Genomic DNA, 18,945 nt, shown 5'->3' on the forward strand with positions numbered 1-18,945 from the left:
CGAATCGCACGTGCGTTTTATCTATTAATAACATCACGTATTTCAAGTATCATCTTTGTTGCAAACAGACGTGTGGACAACACTAGCCTTTTGGATGAGAAATTCAGTAAATGGAAGTACAATAAATTAACTTATAGTTTTCCTGTAACAAGTTAGTTTGCGTTTTGACGTTACAGTGTTCGATGTACTTCGTTGTTCGAAATTTAATTTAAATTATTTGTATGAGTGATGTTCGAAATTTGAATAGTGAACAATTTTAATTCGAATTTTGAATAGTGATGCATTTATGAATTTTGCGTTTGAATCCTTCGTATCAATATCAACTAGTGTGGGGAATTTATTCGGGATGATGAAGAGACGAACGTCGAAGCGGTTCGTACTTGGTGATACGACCACAGATGATACAAATTATGATGATGAAGCCTTGGATGTGATTCCTAGTGAGATAGTACAGAAGTTTCAAATGACTCTACAAGCTGATGCTGAGGCAAATGATGAGAATAATGATGAAAAACAAGAACAGGATAATAAATTGCTGAGATTACCAAAGCCTACATTGACGTAAGTATTAACGATATTTTAGTTAGTTAACTTTTTTAACCGACATAAAAAACGGGGATTATAATTCGATGTTTTTTCTACTCAAAGCACTTGATAAGGTCACTTAGAATTCAAACTGTTTTGCTAAAAAAAAATCTTGATTAACATAAACGAGAAATGAAAATTTCTTATCACCCATAATAAATATTAATTCTTCTTGTGGTATTTATTGCATTTAAAAAATAAGATAAGATGAAGTTCGGATATAATATTCGAGGGTAGGCCTGTAGGGTAGGAATCGTAACAAGTGCTCTGTGGAATCTTGGGAAGCAGACGTGACCTGGGGCTTCGCCAACCGACTATTAGGGGGGGGGTATAAATAGGTACAGAGGATGCGAAAAGTTGTATGAAACAAGTGAAAACTTCCACTTGACTGTACAACAACAAGCAACAGAAAAATATAAAAAGCGGTTTTCGATTCCCTGGCAACGCCCTATGTGTGGGAGTTAAATAAATATAATTCGAGAGAAATACTATTTAATCGTCGAGGAGCTATTCGGATTAATGCACCTGAGTTTTATAGTCTCACCTCGACGTCCGTCGTTCCACAACTGACAGTTTTTTAAGGCAGTTTTTGCCGCGCACCACCACTATGTGGAACCAGCTGCCCGCTGAAGTATTTCTGAACCAATTCGACTTAGGGCCCTTCAAAAAAAGAGCGTAAAAGGCCGGCAACACACTCGCGAGCCCTCTGGCATTGAGAGTATCTATGGGCGGTAGTATCACTTAACATCAGGTGAGCCTCCTGCCCGTTTGCCCTGTTCTATAAAAAAATAATCGTAAATAAAATGTTTATTGCTTTTTTAGTATAGACCTTGACGTCATAAGGCAAATCATTTACACTGCCATTTTCTTTATTGACAGTATTGAGAACCGGTTATATAATATTTTATGTCTTACTTACTTTGACCTTGTTTTAACGTATTTAAAGGCCGATTTACATTATCATTAGTGTTTAGGAGAGTGCTTTAGGATAGTACTTTAGTTGAAACATGTAAACGCTACTTGCTTTTGTAAACGCTACGCTAAAGAACTTGCCTTTCAAGTTGTACTAAAGCACTCTCCTAAACACTAAGATAATGTAAATCGGCCTTAAGATGTGCTAAAGTGAAACTAAAAGTAATATGTATATGTATTTTATTAATGTTTAATTCTTCTTACCAAAAGATATAATAAGTTTGTTTAAACGCAGGTCTAGCGAGGAAAAACAGGAAAGTGGATGGTAAACCAATTGTTTTCGATTATGTACTGTGTGTTCTGTCATCTGTCTATTAATATTATTATTAGTATTATTATTATTATTATGTATATTAACACACTAGCAGCTTGATAAGCTGATGCTCGTGTATTTGGAGATTTGGAGAAACTATCCAACCTACTTTTAAAAGAGTTCAAAGATTGTGCACTGATTACACTTTCCGGAAGCCTATTCCAGTCGGCCACTACTCGGTTTAGGAGAAAGTTCTTTAGGGATTTTGTGTTATGTTGAGTGGTCTTCAGTTTTAAAGAACTACCAGTTAAGTTACCAGTAAGTAATGAAGTCTTGTGTAAAGGTGTAAAGTAAATAAAATAATAAGAATAATTTTTAAGAAGTAGATAAATAAAATTTTGTTTTATCTACTACATATAAGACGTACAGTGAGCAGTGTTGGCCTAGTGGCTTCAGCGTGCGACTTTCATCCGTCGTCGTAGTCGTAGGTTTGATCCTCGGCTGTGCACCAATGGACTTTCTTTCTATGTGTGCATTTAACATTCGCTCGAACGGTGAAGGAAAACATCGTGACGAAACCGGCTTGCCTTAGACCCAAAAAGTCGACGGCGTGCGTCAGGCACAGAAGGCTGATCACCTACTTGCCTATTAGATTACCAATTGATCATGAAACGGATACAGATATCTGAGTCCCGGACCTAAAAAGGTTGTAGCGCCATTGATTTTTTTAATTTTTTTTATAAGACTAATAAATTTATTTGATAATCATAATAATTTGTATATAACATTAAATTTGCGAGTAACATATTATGTCAGCCTCAGAGTCGACATGTAGCTAACGTGACCAGACGTTTAAAACGGGACTGTCCCTTCAATTACGAGACCCGGTGTCCCCAAAATGAAGTGTGGGACGCAGAATTGTCCCGTTTTCAGAAACCGCGCGAAAATTTAAACAGCAAAATATAAAAAAAAAATATGCCAAGAGTTTCATTCTTAATTAAAATCGTCACCGGCTATATTAAAACAAATTTGTTCTTCTGATAAATATAACTAAACATTTTGGTTACCTATATTTTGTGATTCGTAACTTTTAAGCCAACTATTTCTAAAAAACTTTAAAAATGTGTTTTTTTTTCATTGACTACTTTTTATTTGAACTAAATTAAACTAATGTCCAGTTTTGAGTCAAAGAATAAATGGTAACTTTAATTATGACCCCCGTGGGTCAACGTAATGGATGTAGACGTCACATGACATAGTTCACGCTAAGTCTCGACTCTGCGGCCTACCCTAATGTTTACTTAGGGAATTACATAGTTATATATTCTAAGAAAGTGAGATAGTAAAAAAATATAAGCTATGGCATGTTAAGCGATTGATTTTTCTATTAATTTATTTAGCGAGAATGTCGTAATGTATGGTGCAAATTAAAGATAAGGCCGCTTATATTTTGATAATAATATAAATTACTTAACATTTTCGCGATCATCTTGATAAATATATAATATTACTGTATTTTTATGCACTCATACTGATACGACAACACTCAATTGAAGTAATTTACTTAATAAATATCGTGTATGCTTTGTATAACCAGAAATAATAATAATAATTCCCAGTAGCGCTACAATCCTGCATTGGCTTCACAGTACATGTATGTTTGGTAATTGTTTTTATAGACAAGTCCTCGGTCTAAGACATGCCGGTTTCCTCACGAACGTTAGCACATAGAACTAAAAATATTGGTGCACAGACGAGAATTAAACCCACTTACCTAAGGCCTGAACCACACACTAATATTTCTTGATATTTTGTATCAATATAGTTAAGTGTTCTCAAGTAGTAGTTTATATATGTATGTATAGTAGTAGCTTATGTTTAAATGTACTATTAATTTTAATTTCACTGTGATTTGTTAAAGAAAAGTGACTTGCACGATCTTTTAAAATATTAGTAGTCTTAACAAACAGAAAATTAAAAAAAAATATAATTTTCCTCAACACATTATTTGTTAAAACAGCAACTTCACTTTACTTACCACAACAAATGTCACGACGTTGTGTTAACCAAGATAGTTTTGATATAACATATCATAACAAATAGCTGCGTAATCCTGACTTTTGTTACGATAGCAATTTTTTTTTTCAGTGCAGTGATATTCAGTTTCTTATGTTGAATCATAAATAAAATGTTGCAATAATTATCAAGCTTCAGCAAAAATTATATTTCTCAAGTCACCAAACTTTACTTACTGGAAACTCAAAAAATTACAAACCGGCTTAGTAAATTTACAAAGTATTCATCTTTTTTTGTCAACCATACAAGTATTCTTATATAGTTTAATAATTGTGATGTGTGACCAATTGTTTAGAAACTGTGCAGTTATTTTTGGAAACCAATCAAAGTCAGAGTCAAAAATCATTTATTCATATAGGCAACACAATGTACACTTATGAACGTTCAAAAAGAAATATACATTAAATGCTTCTTTTACATTTACCGCCAGTTCTCAAAGGGCGTAGAACGGAAGAGAAGAACTGGCAATAAACTCTCCGCCATTCTTTTTAATCGCCAATCTTTTTGTTTTACACAACGTTTGTAAGGAGCTGCAACCATTACACCATATTCCACATGACATCTTAGATGATGTTAAATATCAGTCATGCTTACTAGAGATTCGTATGCTAGTATTTATTGATTTCATAGATTACATTATTTAGAAGCTCAGAAATTTTACTAAACTGGTTTAGAATAAATGTTATTAGTTTAAAAAAAATACTGGAAAGGTTTAGAATGACTGTAATCAATCAGTTCTTAATTTTTCATAAGATATGATTTTTTTTTAAAAACAAAGAATCATTTTTTAGTCTTTTAATTCTGAAATATTTTCGTCCACCGTTTCTTGTCCGTGTATCGAAATGCAGAGGTTAGAAGGGGCGGCAAATTCGAATAGCCTACTGGCGGCAAAATGTGTTAATCCGCCACTGACACACAGGTAACAGTTTTCCGCGCACAATAAACACAAATCGCTTAAGGCTGATTTACACGTATTAAGTTGCCAAGTCTTAACTAAATTTTAACTAAATTTCAAGTGACTTAATTTTAAGTAACCGTTTACACGTAAAAATACTAAATAATTAGTTAAACTCATTTATTCGCTCAAGATGGACGACCACAGAACAAAATATTATAGGATTTTCTCTTCCTGATTGGGGATTTACTGTATTGTATGCTCCAATACATGATTGTGAAGGTTCTGGGGACTCAACGTAATACGTATTTGAAGAAGGCGAAGGAGTAAAACGGCTACTATTATTCATTGGGGAAGGGGTTCTACTACTGTTCATTAATTGTTGTATACGCATATCGGACAAATAGTTTTGGATATGTTTTTGAGCTTCCAGCGCCGAAAGCAAAAGCATAGCTTTGCAATGACTCCGCCAGCTTATGCTTTTCACTTAAATTTAACTAAATTTTGCCTAACGTACGTAACTACGTTTTGTCCAAACGTGTCAAGTGATTAGCCACGCCCACCAACTTAACCGAAAAATAGACAAAATTCTATTCTACCTTGTTTAGTTGCAACTAAATTTTAACTTGCAACTTCTTACTAAATTCACTGTTTACACGGGTTAAGTTACTTAAAATTAAGTTAATGTTTAGTAAATTTTTAGTCAACTTAATACGTGTAAATCGGCCATAACTGCTAATCTGTGTTAAAGGAGAATTAAAAGAAGTTATAATTGCAGTTTGCAATTATATTATAGTTTTTTTATGTAAAATTTCTAATATGTAATAAAATAAGATATTAATGTTGCACTGGCAACGGTTAGTTGTTAGTAGACTCCATGCGCATTTTCTCACATACTATATTTATATGTTTTATTACGCGCGTTGTTGTTATTGTTGCATTTGAATTACTTATCGATATCGAATTAACCTTAGCTATTATAATATCACGCACTGTGTAATAAATAATGCAATCGCTCTTCGCAATAAGGACTCTAAATTCCAAATTCCAATTAATATTCCTTTCCAGTTTCCTGCAAGGCGCAAGCACAAATTATTACCATCTAGTAGTCTATCTCTTTTACACTTGTACTTTCAAATGATTCTAGAGCAAGAGAGTGAATATATCGTACGATTCGTATTACGATTTTGATTGGAGAGCCCTATGTCATGTCATGTGTCAAATCATATAATAACAAACTGTATTTTCAATCAGCGTAGCAATGTTCGATGTTTGTTGTTTTTATTATAAATTTAGTAATATTATAGAGTTCTATCTTTGATGTGTTATTTATTGAATAAGTGTTAAGTGAAATATGTATTCTAATATCAATGGATTGTATACGGAGAGCGCTTACAGGTTAGAAAATTAATTCTAAAGAAAATTCCCTATATTTTCCTTATATTAAATATTTTATAAATTAACTAAATATTTTCAGTATACATTTTAAACAGCTAATAATCTTTTTGGCATTTTACTTGTGCGGAATATTCTTATATTGCCTAATTCGAAATAAAGTTTTCACTTTTAACTTTCTTTTTTACGTGTTTGTAGAAATCACTCATATAAATTAACGAAGACTTAAAGAAAAAAATATTTTTGACTTAAAAATTTACCAAGGAATTTTTGCCAAGCTTAATTATTCGTAAATTCTCTACAATCTCCACAACAATTAAGTTGTTGATAACTTAACAAATTAACATGACAAATGTTCTGCTTTTATCATTCAAAGATTTCATGTCATCATTCAATGGTTGATTTTTATCAAACCAATCAAATAACACAGGTGATATGATAATAATCAAAATAAGATATGCCAATGACTAAATTGTATTTATATCCTTTTTTACATTTCCAGTTAGCACTATTTACTTGACATAATTATTGTTACCTATTCACCAACCACTGTACAACACAGTTCACTTTCTAACATTTGATCTGTCTATATTCTTCAGTAACAGAATGAGTAACAGGTATAAAACCAGGAATAAATGTTTTAATGATATAACAATTGTTTTGCTTAACTTACTATTGCAGGGCATTGTGTCAAAGCTTAATTTTGATAGTTAGCCTTAATACTATTGTACAACTTTAAATGCCTTATCATTTCAATATTGTATTATTCCCCAAAGTCACATTATTTAAATAACTTTAGGGTGGAAATGCTAAATACCTGCGATTAATGTATTTCTATGTAAATTAATTAGTTATTTAAAGAACTTTACTATTTCAGGCCGTCGATGTCTCAAGGAACTGTGATTCACAGCCAACGGTTCCAAGAGAAAGACTTCACAGTAGCCACACCAGAGGAGTTTGTCCGGAGATTCCAAGGAACGAAAGCAATAAACAAAGTGAGTCAATAGTTATCATTTAATAAGTTAAGCATAAAAAAATTTATTCTTGCTAAAAATGTTTAGAGATGTTGAAAAAGCGCTACCACTATACAAGTTGCAGACTATTGTAATAAATAAAGTAAAAAAAATAATTGTTAATAAATCCTTATAACAGGTTCTGATAGCCAACAATGGTATAGGTGCTGTAAAATGTATGAGATCAATACGAAGATGGTCCTACGAAATGTTCAAGAACGAGAGGGCTGTGCGCTTTGTTGTTATGGTAAGTATAATATTTGAAACACTTTTTACCAGTTATTAAATCTTATTGCTTATCTTACGAGATTGTTATCATGAAAGATTTATAAAAATGTAGATTTTTATGGTACTTTTAAAAAATATAGATTGAGATAGAAAGATTGGGGATTACAAGACTCTTCTTGTCTATTTGTGTATCACATGTGTATGCATTTCTTTTAAGGTAACACCAGAAGATTTAAAAGCAAATGCAGAATATATCAAAATGGCTGATCATTATGTCCCAGTACCTGGTGGGTCTAATAACAACAACTATGCCAATGTTGAGTTGATAGTTGACATAGCTACTCGGACTCAAGTTCAGGTAAATGTTACACTTATATAAATACTCTACAGAATCTGACAATACATTAACTAAAACCCTTTTTTATATTGTTGTGCTCGGTGCAATTTTGAGAAAGTTTGGTTCAAAGATAGATAGGACACTAGGTAAGTCGCTATAATATAACGCCAACTATGTGTTAAGAGAGTCAAATTGACTAAACTTTTTTAAATGTCCAAGAGATGGCGTTAGTAGTCCTCTGAATCGCGATGTTAGAGACATGCATAAATAGTATATAGTGTTTTGAGTTTGCTAACTTATTTAACTTTGCGCAGAGGCAATATCGTAACCAATGAGGTTTATCCGAGGTGCGATTATTGCTAGTTGAAAACTTTACCAATACCCCGCCGTGTGGACGTGAAATACCGTCCGCTATGGCAATTTTTGAACGGCCGTAAAGGCCATATTAATACTCTGATAGTCATTATATAATAGTTACACGGTGAGAAAACCTTCCCCGCTTATTTTCAACCAATTAAAAATAAACTGATTTCATTTCATAACTTTTACCAACATAAACTGTTATTTAAATAAAACACTATTTTGACCGGATTGAAGTTATGTATTATTATAAATTTACAACTATCAAAATAGTGTTTTATTTAAATGAATAAAAGTTATGTTAATCAAAGACAATACTATAAACTGTTATTTTAATTTCGTAAACTTGCCTCTTGCCAGGAACCAAACAGCGGTTAAATTGTAATTACCAATTAGCCTGTGCCATGTACTCTGTACTTGTAGTAGGTACAGAGAAAATTAGCCTAAACTCGCAATCTAAAATTCAATTGAGAGCCTAAACTTATTTGTAGTCATTATTATTTTTTTTATAGGCAAAATACATAAACGAAAACCTAAATTGTTAATCTAATATATAAAATTCTCGTGTCGGGGTGTTTGTAATTAAACTCCTCCGAAACGTCTTAACCGATTCTCATGAAATTTTGTGTGCATATTGGGCATATGTCTGAGAATCGGAAAACATCTTTTTTTTATCCCCCTAAATTTTTTTTTTTTAATTTTTAAATATTTTTTTTAAATGATACAGCATTAAAAAATACATACAACCCCTAATTTTCACCCCTCTACGATCAACGACGTTTGCCAGGTCAGCTAGTATTTTATAATACATAGTTGTTATTCGAAGTCGTGAACGTTGTAATGTTACTGGAGGTATACTTCTTGTATAATAGAAGTCTTCAACGAACATTTTTACAAAAATAATTTTAAAAAAATACCTTATTAAACAACACTGCCTAAAAATTATATTTCTATTTAAGGCGGTATGGGCCGGTTGGGGCCACGCGTCAGAGAACCCAAAACTCCCCGAACTTCTTCACAGAGCTGGAGTAGTCTTTATAGGTCCACCTGAAAAAGCTATGTGGGCTCTTGGTGATAAGATTGCCTCATCCATAGTAGCTCAAACAGCTAATATACCTACGCTGCCATGGAGTGGTAGTGGTGAGTAGTGTTTTTTTTTCTAGCCTTACTACAGAATTACCGAAATGATATTTGTTATAAATAATAAACAAATCAATGGCTAGGCAAGTAGGTGATCAGCCTCCAATGCCGGACACACGCCGTCGACTTTTTGGGTCTAAGACATGTCGGTTTCCTCACGATGTTTTCCTACACCGTTCGAGCAAATGTTAAATGCGCACATAGAAAGTCCATCGGTGCACAGCCGGGGATCGAACCTACGACCTCAGGTATGAGTGTCGCACGCTGAAGCCACTTGGCCAACACTGCTCATGACATTTGTCATAGAAAAGACAAAAAAAAATCTTGTCTATTATTTTTGAAGCATCCGATATAAAAGTGAAATGGACTCATAGTTAATTTCTGCTAGAGAGATATTTTTTTGTTCTTGAAACCTTTAGTGTAGCAATGAATTAATCAAAATTAATTTATCTTTTAGAATTGAAAGCCGAATACAACACAAAGAAAATAAAAATTTCGTCAGAATTATTTGCACGAGGCTGTGTGACTACGCCTGAACAGGGACTGCAAGCTGCGACTAAAATCGGTAAGAAATAATCATGGAAGGGAAATAAAAATGCTTAATGTATTTTTAGTAAAACGTATAATCAAACTTAAAATGGCGTGACTGATCTTAACAGTATCAAGTACAGAAATTAACTAATAATAAAAAAAAAATGTATATTTTAGTACAAAAGCTCAGATTTCGGTCTCCATATTAAGTGTCGGTCACAATCTATTATTATCAAAAATCTTAACTTCATGCCGAGAAAATTAGCTAGTATTATTAATTTATTATTCATTATAAATATAAATTTAGGGTATATATAAGGGACATCTTTTCAGGATTCCCTGTGATGATTAAGGCATCAGAAGGTGGTGGTGGAAAGGGTATTAGGAAAGTAGAAAACCCAGATGACTTCAACAATATGTTCCGACAGGTTTGTAATGAAAATCTTATGTTTTTGGCCGATTGAGCTTAAATTTAAAAAAAAACTAAATAATAATTTTGAAATATATGTTTATAAAAATATACAACAATAAAAATAATAAATAAATTAATTAATAAATAGATTTTGACTCTAGGAATAATATTCCTTTTCAATTTAAAGCTTTATTAGTGTATTTCAAAGTAAAACCAATTTTATAAAACCTAGGTCCAAGCTGAAGTACCTGGTTCACCGATATTTGTGATGAAGTTAGCGAAGTCAGCTCGTCACTTGGAAGTACAACTATTGGCTGATCAGTATGGTGGGTACTATATTTATTTATTTTATTCATTTATTTTAGTGATAACTGTAAAGATAGAATAATGATATGGAATAAAAAAAAAATATATTTTAACCATCTTAAATGGAGGTTATCAGTTTGACCTGTTACTAATTGGAGCCATTCAAAGTATTACGTAAGCACTATAAGGGGGAGGGGGGTCTTTGATTTTCTAATTTGGTGATGTATTGTGAGGTGAACGAAATGCATTTTCGAGGATACCTACAAAAAATTAATTTAATGTTTGATTATCTTCGAGAGTTTTGCTTACTTAACTTATCTTAACTTAACTTAGTAAGTAAAAAAAAAGGGGGGGGGGGGAATAAATTGCAGTAAATCTGCTTACGTAATACTTGAACAACCCATAGGTGTTGTAATTCGATAATAGCATGATGATCTACTTCGGCTTCCTAGCGCATGCGCAAAATTTGAATATAGACTGAAACTAAAAGCGAGAGACTGAAACTAGGAGTTTTAATAAGGTATATTTTAACTTCAAGCGATAGTTAGGAGTTTTAATACGGTATATTTTAACTTCAAGCGATAGTTAGGAGTTTTAATAAGGTATATTTTAACTTCAAGCGATAGTTAGGAGTTTTAATAAGGTATATTTTAACTTCAAGCGATAGTTAGGAGTTTTAATACGGTATATTTTAACTTCAAGCGATAGTTAGGAGTTTTAATAAGGTATATTTTAACTTCAAGCGATAGTTAGGAGTTTTAATAAGGTATATTTTAACTTCAAGCGATAGTTAGGAGTTTTAATACGGTATATTTTAACTTCAAGCGATAGTTAGGAGTTTTAATAAGGTATATTTTAACTTCAAGCGATAGTTAGGAGTTTTAATAAGGTATATTTTAACTTCAAGCGATAGTTAGGAGTTTTAACAAGGTATATTTTAACTTCAAGCGATAGTTAGGAGTTTTAACAAGGTATATTTTAACTTCAAGCGATAGTTAGGAGTTTTAATAAGGTATATTTTAACTTCAAGCGATAGTTAGGAGTTTTAACAAGGTATATTTTAACTTCGGAAACAGACCAAGTTTCAGCACACTTGGTGTTGCAGTTTTTATGATATGGATGTCTATACAGTTAATGCATGCCTTCTAAATATGATATCCATTGGTCCATACCCGGGATTTACGTACGTAAATAGCAATTATTACACAGCCACTTGGTAGTTACAAATTCAAAAATTGGCACTTACTATTTTATGCACACACCTATGTATATATAAAGAAATTTTCTAATCTATGAACAATTATTTAAGAGGGCAAGATACACATTCTGAGCCTAGATAATAGAAAATAATAAAACTATCCAATAGCAATTTTTTCTAATAATTAAATTTTCATATAAAAATATATATTAAGTTGCAAAACAGGTCTTTAAACATATATTTACAGGTAACGCGATATCACTCTTCGGCCGCGACTGTTCTATACAAAGACGTCATCAGAAGATCATCGAAGAGGCTCCCGCCGCCATTGCTAAGCCCGACGTTTTTATCGAAATGGAAAAGGTATAATAACTAGTTGACTTGTGCCCCTGACCTTTTGTAAGCATTCATATCTCTCATCACTAACGCCCGAACCCAATAACCTATCTCAATCCATAATCCGCCAACTGAGATAGTAATCTTAATCCAAATGTTGTAACAAGTGACCCAATAACCAATCGACGAATTTTAATAGCCATCTGTCGATACAAGCTATCCATGGGAGGTCGTATCGGTGTCTGTGTAAAGACCTTTGTATGAAAATGACAGTTGACGAAAGCTCGATTTCAATAGTTAATTATTTTAACAGATTTTAACTTACACCATTTTAAATAATTAAAAAAACTGTTTGTTATGTTTTAAACATACACATGTATATTTTAATGTTATTTGTACGGTTTTATTTACTTTATTTAGTTTACATTGATTATCTGTGTGTGGTTATAAATATAAGTGAAAACTCGGTAAAATGGAACGACAATGAGCATTTTATCCGTCGCCAAAAATGGATTATCTTCGTAGGGTTTGGTTATTGGCATGCAGATAGGAGATCGGTCGACTGTCACAGTCTGATCTCAGATTGTTTTCAATCTGAGACTGTGGTGGTGTTCGTATAAAACGATTCCATTCGACCGTTTTTTCTCCGACTACTAAGAAAAAGGTCTTTTAATTTTTCGGATTAATGTATCTATGACACTCAATAAAGTGGCTTACTGTTGGTAAAATAACTTTCAAAATCGATTTAGTATATCCAGAGATTACCCCCTACAAGTGTTTCCTAATAATTTTTCTGGCATTCTAAAATTCTTATACAAAAAAGAATAATGTAATAATACTTTATTCTTATTATTCTTATAAATCCTTATTTCCTCCTATATAACATACATAATTTTTAATATTGAATTTTAATTGTTCACTTAACTTAATTGATAAGTTTGATGAAGAAATTACTAGGAAATTGTTAATGAAATATTGTAAGTAAATGTTCAAAACATAATGAAAAACTGAAGTCCAAATAATTTTAATAAACTTTCGAATAGCGCCCCTTAACAATAAAATCGCCCCCCTCTGAAACTCTGCCCTACAACCTCTCAAACTTTACCTCTTTATAATATTTGTATAGATTAAACTAATTGAATTAAGACCTTGTTCGAAATAAATACTTTTGTGGTGGGGCAATACATAATTTGACATTTAGACCGCCACATTTAATAATTCTTGATAAATTAATTTTATTTTATCATATCGTCCTCGTTTATTATTTCGTGAGAGTTGCTTTATTTGTAAGCGAAAGTAGTTTCATTAAAAAAATAGTAATTACTTTTGTTTTTAACCATTATGATAGTATTGTTATCAATGGACGGAAATTGTAACCAATTTGTGTTCCACCGTTACATAAATTTCTGTATTTTTAAAATACATAATAATATCATCAGTACAACTTTTCCCGTTATTCCTGTGTTTATTGTAGAGTATCTATATGTTAAATGTAGGTACTGTATATATATATCTACGTCTGATTATGAGTCGTTTAAGAGATGCATATATTATATATCGTCACTGTAGAATGATAGCCTTGTATGTAAAAAAAAAAATATTTTTTATTTTTAGACTCTTATGTCATTTAACGGTAATAATTATGTTATTAATAAATAAGTCTTTTTTAAAGAAAACACTTTGACCGGATTAAAGTTATGTATTATTATAAAATAATTAGTAATATAAATAATTTACGGTCACCGTGACCACGCACGCTGTAAAAGCACGCGAAACGTCGGTTAAATTTATAATAATACATAACTTTAATCCGGTTAAAAAGTGTTTTCTTTAAATGTGTGAAGGCTTTATTAATAAAAGAAAATATTACGTCTTTTTACCATCCAAAACTATGGACAAAAACACATAATAATAATTTAACGAACATTGACGAAATTAAAATTTTTTCGTTTCCTGTAATGTTTGGTTCTACGATGACAGACGAGGTTATCATTCTACAGCGACGATATATAGTGTACATATTTTGTTTAATTACATTCAAAATATATGGAAGTATGTCATTGCTTATATGTTTATCAACCGGCAACAGTTGCATAGAAAGCCATACATTTTTACAGCGACGTTTTGAGAGCATTGCGGTAATCCTAGTCGGCGACTGCCACATGTTAAAGACTGAATTAAAGCGGTTCACAGAATACATCTAAATCATATAAACTTAGATTATCATAAATCAATTGAATTTGAATATTTAAAAAATAAATTGTTACAATTGATTCTCGATATTTCTACACAATACATGTAGTTAGTGTAAATATAGTTCTTACTATCATGACAATAAATAAAATTATTAATATAATGCTTCAACTATGTAGTAATAGACTGACAAACAAAAAAAATAGTGTTGTATGGAAGGAGAGAAAGACAGGCTTGATACTCCATCATAAACAAAAAAAAATAACTATTCCCAGGCCGCTGTTCGTTTAGCAAAAATGGTGGGTTATGTGAGCGCTGGTACAGTGGAATACTTATACGACCCAATAGCTGGACAATATTACTTCCTGGAGCTGAACCCTCGACTCCAAGTAGAGCATCCATGCACTGAGATGGTCGCTGATGTCAATCTACCCGCTGCACAGTTACAGGTAATTTTTTGAACCGATTTTTTAATATTTAAACGGCAGTGGCGTGACAGTTAAAATAAAGTTTGATTTTAACTACCACAGAAGTTACTTTATATTAGGTCCTTACATATGAAATTGGCGTTTTACGTTTTGTCTACTTTGACCTCAAATATCTCCTCTTTGGTTAAGAATTCCAAATCAAATTTGTACAGCTATTTACTCATGTATTTGTGCTTCGATGACCGTCATTCATTTGTTTTTTTCTTCTGTTTTTTTCTGTTTGCGTCACTCATTTTACAAAATGGAAAACTTAAAGTATCGCATTATTTACGAGTACGAGTTCCGCCGTGGCACTAGTGCTGCGGAAACGACTCGAAGGGTGAATGATGTGTATGGCGGTCATGTTGCAAAAGAAAACACAGTTCGTTTTTGATTCCAACATTTTCGTTCTGGAAATTTCGACCTGCAGAACAAGCCCCGTGGACGGCCTGAGACCCAAGTTGATAATGAAGTATTGAAGGCTATTGTGGAAGCGGATCCATCGCAAACCACGTCCGAGTAAGCTGCAGGCTGCTGTGTTAGTGATAAAACTGTTTTAATTCACTTGAAGCAAATTGGGAAGATTAAAAAGCTTGAAAGATGGGTACCTCACGAATTGACTGAAGCAAACCGGCAAAAGCGCGTCAACTGCTGCGTTACATTACTGAACCGGCACAATAATGAAGGTATTTTAAACCGAATCATTACCTGTGATGAAAAATGGATTCTTTACGATAATCGGAAGCGCTCAGCGCAATGGTTGGATCCTGGCCAGCCAGCCAAATCCTGCCCCAAGCGAAAATTAACTCCGAAAAAGTTACTTGTAAGCGTTTGGTGGACTAGTGCCGGTATTGTTCATTGCAGTTTTCTCAAATCTGGCCAGACTATTACGGCTGATGTCTATTGTCAGCAATTGCAAACCATGATGGAAAAGCTAGCGGCTAAACAACCTAGGCTGGTCAATCGCTCCACGCCACTGCTACTTCACGACAACGCTAGACCACACACTGCACAACAGACGGCTACCAAATTAGAAGAGCTTCAATTGGAATGTCTAAGACATCCTCCGTACTCCCCGAACCTTGCTCCAACATATTACCATTTTTTTTCGAAATTTGGACAACTTCTTGCAAGGGAAAAAATTTAACTCTGATGGGGCAGTCCAAATCGCCTTCACAGATTTTATTGATTCCCGTCCGACTGGTTTTTTTTAGTAAAGGGATCAATGAACTACCTATGAGATGGCAAAAGGGCATAGAAAACAATGGTTCATACTTTGATTAATTAAATATATTATATTTAAAAATATTCGACTTTTTGTTCCTCCCATACAAAACGCCAATTTCATATGTAAGGACCTAATATTTACAACTAATTATTCAGACAATTCAAGTAACTAAATTTCTTGAGTTATGTCAATAAGTTAGGTTTTGTAATTACAATGGAATAGGCTATTTGACAGTGTTACTATAAGTTATCTGAATATGTTTCATACTGGCTATATGGCAGTAAAATAATTTGTAAATATTCATTTATTTACCAAAATATTCATAATTAATAATATTGTTTTTATGCGTCAGTCACGTGACACAAAACGCTCACGGATTAAACGATACGATAATGACAGAATATCCTGGAGTTTAAATTCGTTAGAGAGCAGTGTTGGCCTAGTGGCTTCAGCGTGCGACTCTCATACCTGAGGTCGTAGGTTCGATCCCCGGCTGTGCACCAAGTTCTTTCTATGTGCGCATTTAACATTTGCTCGAACGGTGAAGGAAAAAATCGTGAGGAAACCGACATGTCTTAGACCCAAAAAGTCGACGGCGTGTGTCAGGCACTGGAGGCTGATTATGAAACAGATTCAGAAATCTGAGGCCAAGACCTAAAGAGGTTGTAGCGCCACTGATTTTTTTTACTTAAATTTGTTGGAGACTGTTTCTAATCGAAATCTGTTTATTTGTGTATTGTATTTAAAAATGATAATTGACACGTAAAAACTTGATGTTTATTTACGTGTTTACAGGCATGTGACGTTATAGGACTGCTGCGACGCCATCTTAGAACCCTTTTTTATATTATTCATGATTAATATAAATTTTAGAGCTGAATTAAAAATATTTTTTTATTTTACAACTCATATTCCATTTCAGATTGCTATGGGTCTCCCCCTATACCAGATAAAGGACATTCGTCTCCTTTACGGGGAATCCCCGTGGGGTAGCTCTCAGATTGATTTCGATGAACCCGTACAAAGACCTTCTCCTTGGGGTCACGTCATCGCCGCTAGGATCACTTCTGAGAATCCTGACGAAGGTATTAAATTTTTAATTATATCAATAATTTAAAAAATTAAAGATAATTCTTAAGAAAAAATATTTATGGATATACCATATACAAAGAATCCATAATCTTATTATATGTACTGTGTTCCTATTTTTGTTTATTATCACTACATAGTATAAAACAAAGTCGCTTTCTCTGTCCCTATTTCCCTTTGTATGCTTAAATCTTTGAAACTACACAACGGATTTTGATGCGGTTTTTTTTAATAGATAGAGTGATTCAAGAGGAAGGTTTATATGTATAATAACATCCATTAAATAGTGGAGAAGTACTGTTATTTTTGAGGTTTCTAATGTGATGTCGTAAATAATTAAAATTTTTCCGCTTACATTGCAAACGCAGGCTGAACCCTACGAGTTTTATCAAAATAATGTACAGTGAAATTAGTCTCGAGAAATTTTTGCATATGTAGTGGTGTGTATATTACTCAGATCTTAGAGCGCGTTTCCACTATATCGTTCTGGCCTATACAAAAATGTTTCGATATCCTAACATTACTATTTAATATTATACTTATCCCTAGCAACACTCTGATTTTTGTTATCAATAAAAACAAGTTTTTATTTAAAAAAAAAGGTTTTGACTTTATAAAAAAAAGGTGTGTGCGCGATTCACACACGATAGAAGTGAAACTTCAAAGAGGAGAGACCGATATATATTTTTTTTTCCTTTCATCTAGGTTTTTAAAACTCCGGGGGGTCTACGGGGGGGTCAAAATTTATTTTTGGCCTAGGACGCACCGTTTCCGAGATATTTCAATCTAAAGCAAAAAATCGTCACTTGATAGTGGAAAGTGGAAACACGCACAAAACCAGAATAAACCAGTTTACGCTGTCCGCAGGTGCCACGTGCAGTCCGGCGTCAGTCGCTTGGTACTGTTAGAACATAAAGCACACATTTCATTCAAAAATTATAATTATTACGTTAATTGTTAAATTTTGTATTTGTTGATTGTTGTTATTGTTTGTTATTATTGTTATAATATTTGTTGAAGTGTTTAATTTGTGTGTAAGTGTTGCAACTTTATATTGTTAATTAAAAATGGCTCCAGTGTTAAAACATGGTCGAGGCAAGCCTTTGACTTCTCAAACTAAAGAAGTTTTGTACTGTTTGTACAAATATTTCGAAAATGAGTGTAATAACAACCCGAGCAGTATTATGACTCCCACTCAATTAGTTGCTAAATCAACGGGAATTTCAATAGCATCCGTCAGAAAGGTAGTATCAGAAAGCAAATGTCGACCTTCAGATCAGGAAGTAACATTTAAATCTCCTAAAAAGAAACCGAATCGTAAACCTACAATAGTAATCGATAACTTTGATCAGCAAGTTATCAGAAGAACAATTCATGACTTCCACATCACAAATAAAGAAATTCCCACTTTGAAAACTTTGCACGCAAAATTAAAAGAAAATATCGATTATAAAGGTTGTGTCAGCACGTTACGAAAACACGTCATGTCATTAGGTTTTAATTGGAAGCAAACAGAAGATAACCGGAAACTTCTTATGGAAAAACACGAAATTAGATACTTGCGAATTAATTATTTGATGAAAATTGCTGAATATCGTGAACAACGCCGACCAATTGTTTACACCGACGAAACATATATACATACATCACATACCCTCTCGAAATCTTGGTCAGATGGAAGCACTTCAGGTTTGAAGCAACATATATCGAAAGGCAACCGCTTAATCATTGTTCATGCCGGTGGTATGGATGGCTTTATACCAAATGCATTGCTTATGTTTAAAGCCAACCAAAAAAGTGGAGATTACCACGACAATATGAACTATGACAACTATTCAAGGTGGATTCAAACTCAATTAATACCCAACTTACAACCAAATAGTGTTGTTGTTGTTGACAACGCACCATATCATAACTCAATACAAAATCCT

At 33.0% G+C, this 18,945-nt stretch overlaps 1 protein-coding gene and 1 non-coding gene across 4 annotated transcripts in view; both read left to right on the forward strand.

Moving 5' to 3' along the window:
* The window catches only part of LOC125055219 (acetyl-CoA carboxylase), a 98,084-nt gene that overhangs the window by 15,089 nt on the left and 64,050 nt on the right, over positions 1-18,945 (forward strand). The window contains exons 1-11 of one of the 3 annotated variants that reach the window (XM_047657572.1): positions 108-561; positions 7,054-7,171; positions 7,329-7,436; positions 7,635-7,775; positions 9,074-9,254; positions 9,712-9,819; positions 10,119-10,213; positions 10,430-10,523; positions 11,949-12,064; positions 14,506-14,679; positions 16,848-17,010. In XM_047657572.1, the coding sequence (XP_047513528.1) occupies positions 287-561; positions 7,054-7,171; positions 7,329-7,436; positions 7,635-7,775; positions 9,074-9,254; positions 9,712-9,819; positions 10,119-10,213; positions 10,430-10,523; positions 11,949-12,064; positions 14,506-14,679; positions 16,848-17,010 (1,573 nt within the window). In that variant the 5' untranslated portion in view covers positions 108-286. Of the gene's footprint in view, positions 1-107; positions 562-6,033; positions 6,180-7,053; positions 7,172-7,328; positions 7,437-7,634; positions 7,776-9,073; positions 9,255-9,711; positions 9,820-10,118; positions 10,214-10,429; positions 10,524-11,948; positions 12,065-14,505; positions 14,680-16,847; positions 17,011-18,945 lie in introns of those variants that run through there. The other 2 variants (XM_047657573.1, XM_047657571.1) reach the window with 2 other exon arrangements.
* Positions 8,057-8,195, forward strand: LOC125055659. The gene has a single exon (XR_007117948.1). It is a non-coding gene; the product is annotated as a U4 spliceosomal RNA (small nuclear RNA).

Source organism: Pieris napi, chromosome 13 (genome assembly GCF_905475465.1).
Source record: "Pieris napi chromosome 13, ilPieNapi1.2, whole genome shotgun sequence".
NCBI classification, from domain to species: Eukaryota; Metazoa; Arthropoda; class Insecta; order Lepidoptera; family Pieridae; genus Pieris; species Pieris napi.